Here is a 9426-nt window from a genome sequence, read left to right as displayed (position 1 = left end):
AAAATTAGTTATTAGGAAAATTAATAGATATTCTACACTAATATTATAATGACAAAAAAAAGTTTGAATTTGAGGTTCATCAATTGAATCTTTGACTTAAAGCCTTTTCCTAAGGAGATGTTTGTTTTGCTGATAAATCTTTTAGCCCTTGGAATACAATAAGGAAAAACTTTATCTCATATTTTATTATGAAGTAATAAAATAATTAATTCCGAGTGTATTATACTTTTGGGTAGGGGTGAGAATATGCCAGGTCAGGTCAGACTTTGAAAGGCCTGAGCCTAGTCTACGATGAATCTTTGAGGCCTGAGCCTGGCCTATAGCCTATCAAAGGCTTTTATCTTGACTCGGCCTGACCTTTTTAAAAGCCTAACCTAACCTGTTAGCCTTTTTAAAAATTTTCTTCACAATAAATATTTAATATTTTATGGGATAGGAATGTAATAAAAAAGTTAAAGAAAAAAGAAAGTCAATCAAAATAATGAGGAATATAAAAGGGCACATGACTCAGACCTAAATTATAATTAAAGTCTTACTTGATTATAGGAATAGAAGTTATGGAGCAGTAATGTGTAATCAAAGTCTGATAGTTTCAAAAAAAAAATTAATTGTATCCAAAAAATAATATTATATATTGGTACCCAAAAAATAATTATATATATATATATATATATATATATATATATATATATATATAGGCCGATCTATCAGGCTTATAAGACTTTTTAATAAGCCTAAGCTTGATCTATTTAATTTAATAGGTTTTTAAAAAAGCCTGAGCATAACCTTTTAATTAAATATGTCAGTTCAGGTCAGGCTTTATGTAGGCCAGACCGACCTTATTCCCACCCCTACTTTTGGGTAAGTTTTATCTCACATTCAACCATCAACCAGTGTTTAATTCCAATGAAGGAGATAGAAAATATTTATTCCCATGGAACAAGAGTATCTCATGGTGAGTAAAAACACACATATATCCTCCTTATTACTTACTACCCTCTTAATATTTCCCTCATATTTTTGCTATAATTTTTTTCATTCCCACAAATTTCGTTCATGTGTCAATTTCATGCATGTTACTCAACAAATTTGGGGTTTCCCTCCTATACTCCTATTTCAATAGACAATTTCAGTAGTTTAAATAATAGCATAGTTGTTGTTCTTATTATTCAGTGTTAATCTTATATTTAGGAATATTTTGTTATAAATAATTTTATTTTGCATACTTATGTTAACTGAGAAGTATTTAAGAAAAATAACCCCTTATCAGAATCACAATATCTCTAAATTTGTTGGAGTAGCAGAGTGCTTGCCAGATCTCTAAATTTACTAGAATATGGTATAAGGTAGTTTTCATATGCACCAAGTGTGCTACAAAAATATTTTAGTAATTATTATATATATTCCTAGGAAATATTTTTTCAAACAAACACATGTTTTAATTATTCCTAGACATATAAAAAATATTTCAAACCATTTTTAATAGATAACTAAACATATTTTTTATAATATACTATATTCTCATATTTTATTGGTAGATATAATATTTTCAAGATTAAAAAAACTATCCACAAAACAAACGTCCCTAAAGAAATAATCCAAGTTTAGATGAATGCATGCATATCGCATAGGACAAACCGCGTGCAACGAAAAATGCAAGCTATGGAGAGGGAGTTTTTCTTGTTTTATTGTTGAATTTGATTAAAAGGAAATTATCTACTTCATCTGACTAATTATGAGTTCAAGTCTAGAGAAATTCACTATAATTAATATATTGAAATTATATGTGCACACTATAGTGAACGGACTTTTTTTATGGGAGTTTCTTTTTCTTTTTCTTTTTTTTTACAAGACGGGTAATATTTCCTGCATTTGTACGAGCATATTAATTAATTTTCTTAATTTACCATCCTAGACTCAACTTCACACCTTCACCACTTGAGCCCCAAATGCTCATATACCATGTATAAAACATCCTTATAATAGTTCCAGGTACACGACATTTAATTGCTTAATTCTTAAACACATCTTATATCCTTTAATTGAAAAAGTTAACTAATTGTTTTCCGCAGTAATTCTCCAATTCAAGAAGGAACAAGTTTTCATTCGAAATTTAATGACATTTAAACGATACAGATATCCATAATTTACATGGTTACTACTTTCTATTAGATGGCATAAAAAGCCAAAAAAGATGGATGTTGGTGACGAAATATATGCTTGCTAGTTTCATAACATACTAACGTCTACAAATAACTTCATTACGCTTCACAATACCCAAATTACACACAGAAGATTCTTGATGAAGAATGTTATCTATAGGTGGCTCTACGAAGCCCATGTTAGCCCTAATCATGAAGAGATCACCTTCATGGCAAACATTCCTCCTTCCTAGGCTATCATTTCCTTTGTTGAAGGTTGCCTTGCCATTGGTTGAATCTTCATCAAAACTCATCAAATCTTTCAATTGGTCATAATACTTACCTGGCTTTGTTACCTCACCGCTATTGCAGACATCTAAATCTAGCAAAGACACTGATTCCAGATGTGGCCTTGGAGTCACTATGTTGATTCTAATTCTAGACATGCAAACAAGATGAGAGAGACTCAATCTCCAAAACCCCATCAGGATTGTGTAAACAGAGGAGCAACTGCAGCTAGCAATTGCGCTTTTGGTGCTGAAGAACAGCATCGGTAGCTAGCTTCCCCAGACTGGTTAGGCAACGCTTCCATGTCTCGATGTAACGGCAAGGATTGGTACCTTTCTGTCTACACAGTTCAGTTGGACAAGGTGTAAGTAATTTTTACTCTTTGGCAATATAAAATCTTCACAAGTTGAGAGGAACTTACATTAGGGATGATGTAAGGGCGCACTGCAATCCCAATTACTAACCCCAGTAAGCATGAAAGACCTAATCCTAGAGTCCAAGTCATGACTGCACCTAGCCCTGGACAAAAGGATTTTTTTTTTTCCCACACATTATAGTTGAATTAGTGTATCTAGGTTATATAAAAGCAAGTTAAATAATTGAGCAAGGGGAGACTTAATATAAAGCTCTTGCTTCCTGCAGGATTGTTAAGAGGAACCGTCACCCCAAGAAAAAAAAAGTAGAGATTAAATCTAATGAAAAATAAAGATAAACAAAATTTGAATTGCTTTGTGAAATTCGATCATCATCAACAAAAATCATGGAAAAATGAAAATGAATTAACTAAACTAGAAATCATTTGGAAAAACAATTAAGCATGATGGTGACTGAATTTTAATAGAGAAATTAGGTATGGACAGGGTGGATATTAATTTTATCCATTTTTAATAATGTTTTATTTAAGTGGAGAGAGAAAAAGACTGCAAAAGTAACCCTAATCAGGAAGAGAGAAGTTTCAGTCAAGGTTGTTTTTTGGAATCGTGCAAAATGTAGATGAAGAGGTGAGGTGCCCACTTGTTTGCCTAAATGCAGGGAGAAAAATTCCCGTGTCGAAAGTGACACACGAGACATTGGTCCCCACTGGGTTCCCAAATTCCAAACAGTAGAGCAAATATACACTCCCATCTTTCACCTTATCGACTGCCCCATTTCTAAACAGGAATCTTCATTTGCATAACTCAAGTAATGAAATAATTGTTGGAGTGATGATTTATATTTTCAAAATTGTAAGTCAATTGAAAGGTTAATAAGTGAATAACATTACAGCCTTAGGTTGAACTGTTTGCCTTTGATATGTTCATGAATCATGACATGTTTCTACAAATATGACAAAACATGTCATAGCCTTGGTGCAATAGAAGAAGCCATATCCAGTATATTTATGTTTGCGCATTCACTTAAGCTATTAGACTATTATTACCTTATACTTTGGGTTAGAATGTATCCCTCTAACAGGAAAAATATATATTTTTCTTAGTCTCAAATATAAGAAAAAAAAATATTTCGACTAATTTTATTTCATTTAATATTACTATATCTAAAATATCTTTCATTTAATTAAAGTTTTTGTTTTAATGATTCCTTTTTATTCTTAATACCAAATTCCAATAAAGAATAAGTTGAAGAAAAAATTATATTTTAATTGAGATTAGTGCAATTAAATGTGATTAACTAACTTTCATAGTGTGAATCATTTTTTCCCCTTATATTTGGGACCAAAGGGAGTGCTAGACACTAGTGCAAGATTTACACACTTACACCATGTAATAACCCCTTACAGCAGTTTATTAGGATCAAATAACCACTTAATAATTAAATGTAATTGTTATAATTTATGTTAGCTTGATATTAATTTCAATCAAGGTGGATTATTATTATCATTTTTTTGATATACAATGAAGGTGGATTTTCAATCTTGAATATGACTAAATGCAAATTTCAATTGCAATCAATCATTGCAAAGATAGATTTATTGAAACCTTCGTTCTACAGACTTATTTATTTTTTTCAGATTGATTTAGTTAGAGATTTTTTAAGCTAAAAAAAAAGGAAATACAACTTAACAAGAATGATATTTATGTATCTATACATTACTTTAACTTCTCTTCCATCTCACTTTTTCTTTCTCTCTCCTCCTTTATTTTTGATTTGTAATATGTAAACACTTTTATTTCAAACACCTCATTAACATTTACTATTTTTCTTTCTTTCTTCTTATCACATCATATTGCTTATCCTATTTACACTTTTTTTCTTTTCTCTCTTCTCTCTTGATCTCTCTAGGTGTCAGCTAGAATGGAAATGTTTACATGTTCTTATTCCTTATTTTTTTTTCCCCATTGTCTCTCTTCCTTCCACCTCCTACACCTAAAAAACGGGGAACCCATCATTTTTCTAAATCCAAAAGCATGAAAAATAAAAGACTATATCACACTAGAGGATATACGCATGCCCCAAATTCTAAAATCTCACCAGATTTAGAACAAGGGTGCAATCCTCCTCCTTCAAATTAATCTGGCGGACCAATCTGTGCATGTGATCTGACACCAGCAAGGCACACAGCCCAGGAATGAAGGCCAGGTCAAAATCATTTGAAAATGATGCATTAAGTGCAGGCCCATCCTTTGTGCTCAACTTTTCTGAGAACCCTCCCCCAGTTGTGGTCACACCTAGTCAAGACCAAATCAGACAAAAGGAATGTTCAACATTTCCGGATAACGCAGCTCACAAGACTTACCATCCAAATCATTCATTTAAAAACAATCATATCATTTAGCTACTCTAAGCTAAGGCAAAAACTAGAGGGCCACCACATTCAACATTTTGCATAAATAGTATGACCCACACTTTGCTTGCAGAGTTGACCTTCCCTCTCATCCTCTGTCTCTCTCTCTCTCCCCTTATGCAACTAGAATAGGCTCTTCCGAAGTAAGCAACTCACTTCCAAAAGTAAAGTAAGTAATTTCAGTTGATGGCAAAAAATTAATTACTATTAATTTTTCACAAGATTCATGATATTCCAAGACACTCATGATTATTGATTTATTATGAATGCACATGTAATATGACGGTTAATTTTCTCGTGAACACTAAGATTACTCTCTTTACCCTCTAAAGTGAATTAGTCATTTTAGGAGTCAAATCCTGCAACTACACATCCAATAACAGAACAGCTGCATTTTTTTGTACTACATGAATCCTCGGGGCCAGGTAGGATTTTTATGAATCCACATCCTCTCTTATTGAAAATAATTGGAGAGTTTCCCATTAATAAATTTTCTTCCATTAGATTAAATTGGGGATTGAGATTTGACTACGTTTCCAATTAACAAATATTATTGTTTTTAATTTAATATATTTTTTAAAACAACAATATTCAATCTCTTTCACGCATGAGACCAAAATCCCTTTCCCTTTCACACGATTGCTTCTTCCAGCACAACTGGTGACGGATGACGGGTGTCGAATGTCGACAGACAACTTCTCTCCTCTCTTGCTTTTTTTTCAACGTGGTTTAAATCCGACGAGGTCATCACTATCCCTCCACACATTTTGGCGAGGTAGCTCTTCTCTTGCCCTTTTTCGGTGCTTTCTGGAGAGGTCACATTATCTATAGGTTTCCGTTCAGGTAAGGTGTCCTTTTCGACACGATTTTTGTTTTCGCCCTTTTTCTGGATTTCTGTTGTGTGTTTTTATCTTTTTGGCTTTTCGCATTTCTATTTAACCTCTATGATAACTTATTTAAAAACATATTTAGCAATAAAACTTCTATATAGGACAATAATTTATCCTTCAATATGACTCTTTATGTAGGTCAAATACTTAATATTTTAAAAAGTAAATAAATATAATTTTAATATATTAACAAATATAATATAATAATAATAATTATTATTATATCAACAATAAATTATTATTTATATCTTACTTAAATAGTTTGATCGGTTAAGTTTAAAAGACTTTTTGAATATTTAACTTAAAACTTAATCTTTTAAACTAAATATAAATCTTGATCTAGTTTATCTTTTATAAAGTCTGACTTGATCTTAATTTTAGTAAAAGAGACTCAAACAACAAGTTTGACTTGACTTGATCTAACCTAATCTAAATTAGGTCGGGCCATAGGTTTTTCTTGAGTATCCTAACTTTATTCTATCCTAAGGAACAATTCTCTTGAGTTAGTTTTTGAAGTTAAGTAAATTTTGAAATTATAAGATAATGCTCTCCACAATTATTGATGAATAACAGTTATTATGGAGAACATGATGAGTTCGTGAGCATATTTAGAAACCTTGTCCTCCTCGACAACTAAAAGATGAACGCTTTCGGGCCAAAACATGCAATCCCGTCTCCTGGTTCTCATTCCTTGCCAAAGCTTGCCTTGGATTCTCTCGTAACACCTTCAAAGCTAAATCTGCAAAAATTCCAAATAGCTTGAATTGAAAACACAGATATAGCAGCATAAGAGTAGCTAGCTTCCAATCCATGGACATCATTACTCAATACTATTATGACTATTGTTCTTTACACATTTCATAACTTGAATTAAACAAGACCCAGTTTAATTGTTTCCCCAAAGGGCTATATATATATATATATATATATATATATATATATATATATATATCAGCAGAACGAGATCAAACAAACAGAAAGGAAGTAAGAATACAATATGTATGAAATAGAATTAAAGTATACTGAAAACAAAAATGAAAGCAGTAAAGTAAATTTACTTAAAACATAAAACAAAAAGAAACAGAAGCGGCGGCAGAGCTGCACAGGATCTGTAAGGAGGGAGGAGAGAAGAAACCGAAGCGACGGTAGAGCCGCACAAGATCAGTCAGGAGGGAGAAGAGAGATGAATAAGAACTTTCATACATATTGCATTCTTACTTCCTTTCTGTCTGTTTGATCCCGTTTCGATGATCTCTGGTATCAGAGCCTGATGGGGAAGTAGGAATATTGTCCGTAAGGATATATGTTAACTGATTTCATGAATCTGAGTTTATGTACAATAACTGTTTTCATTCATGTACAATACTCTTAATTTAAACATTATATGTTTGAACAATATTTCCAGAAGTACAACAGTCTGATATTTTAGTTGAATAATACTGTAGCAGTAAGTCTCGTGGATGAGAAAGGACAGTAAGGCTAAAGTGTATTGTTCAAATAAAATATTAAGACATAATATACTGGTGGCTATAGGAGTAATGTTCAAACTATATTGTTCGTTTTAAAAAAGAGTTAAAATTTTTATTTTTTCAGATACAAGAAATTTAGTAACATATAACCTTATGGAAGTATTTCTATGGAACCATATGATGACAAAGATACTAGAGGATTAATCAATCATGTCGCGTCTTTTACATTCATTTTCACATATTTCCTTTAGATCCAACTCATCATCATCATCATCCTCAAATAATTCTCCAAGAAACATCAATTTGCTCAATGAGCAAGAAAACCAGACCCACGAGGTTGTCCCGAAACACAATCTCTTCGATGAAGAGGTCCGATTTGAAGAAATAAACCAAAGTATGGATGACTGAAGCATTCCGAAAATCCCTCAGCACACACTGTATGTCCCTGAGACGATCAAAGACAAACATAATTTTGATTATATAATCAAAACTATAGAAAATAACGTTCCTCTGGGACAAGATATAGGGGAAGAATTTCATTTACTTTCCAAAAATTCAATTTATGAACACGGTCGAAAATACAAATACTTACACATAGGATGTGTACAAGTAGCCATCAAGCCCTTAATTGATATGGGCATAGATGTCACGGTGTTAATGTGCCTTAGAGACATTAGGCATAACAAATTTGAAGATTCTTTAATAGGAACTGTAAAAACAAGCCTAGGACAAGGTCCAATTTATTTCAATTCCTATCCAAACAAAACAGTGAGTCTGATGGACAGGAACATTCTTGACTCTCTGTTCCTAAACATCCACTTTCATGGGCTTGACATGAAAAATGATCTATTCCAACGGCACTAATCTATAGGATTCAGTACAAGGTCATGAAAACTTGTGCTTCAAGAGTCCTTCTAAAACCACAAAGAGGAGAGACAACCTTGTTTATCACTGATATGACAAAGGTCAATGTTTCTCTTCCAAGAACCATAAAATGGGATGAGGTAACTCTTCTTGAAAAATGGGTCATGGACAAGACCACACCGTCAGTCCCCCGACCCGTTCTAACCATAGAACAAATCAAACAAGATAACTCCGATAAGGTAGAAATAACCTTTAATAGGAGAAATTCTTTTTCATCAAGAATAAAAAAAGTCTCTAGGTTTGAATATGAGTCAGCAAGAAGGTCTTTTTCGGTGAGAACCTGATCAATCCCAGTAGGATTAACCAAATCTGAGTCACACAACCAGTTTCCTACTGTAAACCTTCAAGGATTAGATACAACCTTTAGTATACCTAGAACAACATATAATCAAGAATAAGAGGACGACCAAAAGTCGATCCAATCTCCAACATACTCTTCTATGCATAAACCTTATGATGTTATCTGACAACTTTAGCATTGATAAGGAAACCCTTAGGAAAGACTTTTATTCTCCGGAGAATGAACCTCAAAGCAGATGGTTTTTTCAACATTTTAAGGGTTCAAACAGAAAACAAATCCAAGAAAAATTCTATGAATTTGTCGAAAGAGTCAAAATCAACGTTCTTTTCTTTGATTGGTTTCATGCTTATACCATCAGAGAGGATATAGATTACCCCTGGAAACAAGATATCATAGTTGATCCAATAACAAATGTTATTACCAACTAGAAAATCAAAGATGGTGAGTTAATTCAATCGAAATTACCTCCCACGACACAATACCAACTGCCAAAGGTCAAGGATAGTCATGACAAACCTGTTATGGCCACTCCGTTCAAAACAAAAGATGTCAATGAAGAAGTAACTTCCAAGGACATCAAAAGCCTAATAGAACAAGCTAATTACACCAATAAATATCTACAAGTTTT

At 32.6% G+C, this 9426-nt stretch overlaps 1 protein-coding gene across 1 annotated transcript; it reads right to left on the bottom strand.

Annotated features, from left to right (window-relative positions):
* Positions 1-2101: 2101 nt before the first annotated feature.
* On the bottom strand, positions 2102-8041 carry LOC114397059. The gene is made up of 5 exons (XM_028359187.1): positions 7903-8041; positions 6721-6843; positions 4902-5098; positions 2851-2982; positions 2102-2769 (listed from the first exon to the last, which is right to left on the bottom strand). Exons 1-5 carry the CDS (start codon positions 8039-8041, stop codon positions 2626-2628), a joined length of 735 nt encoding a protein of 244 aa, XP_028214988.1. The 3' UTR covers positions 2102-2625.
* Between the last annotated feature and the right edge of the window lie 1385 nt (positions 8042-9426).

The sequence above is a fragment of the Glycine soja genome, chromosome 18 (assembly GCF_004193775.1).
Source record: "Glycine soja cultivar W05 chromosome 18, ASM419377v2, whole genome shotgun sequence".
In the NCBI taxonomy this organism is placed as follows: domain Eukaryota; kingdom Viridiplantae; phylum Streptophyta; class Magnoliopsida; order Fabales; family Fabaceae; genus Glycine; species Glycine soja.
This window is presented reverse-complemented; position numbering and strand designations above follow the sequence as displayed.

Excerpts from the sequence above, each read along its gene's own strand:
- LOC114397059 (XM_028359187.1), bottom strand. The coding sequence starts at position 8,041 with ATGTTTGTCTTTGATCGTCTCAGGGACATACAGTGTGTGCTGAGGGAT. Across the intron at positions 6,844-7,902 it reads GTTTCGGGACAACCTCGTGG|ATTTAGCTTTGAAGGTGTTA; the intron begins GTCTGGTTTTCT and ends GAATTTTTGCAG. Across the intron at positions 2,983-4,901 it reads GCACCCTTGTTCTAAATCTG|AATGTGTGGGAAAAAAAAAA; the intron begins GTGAGATTTTAG and ends TAATTCAACTAT.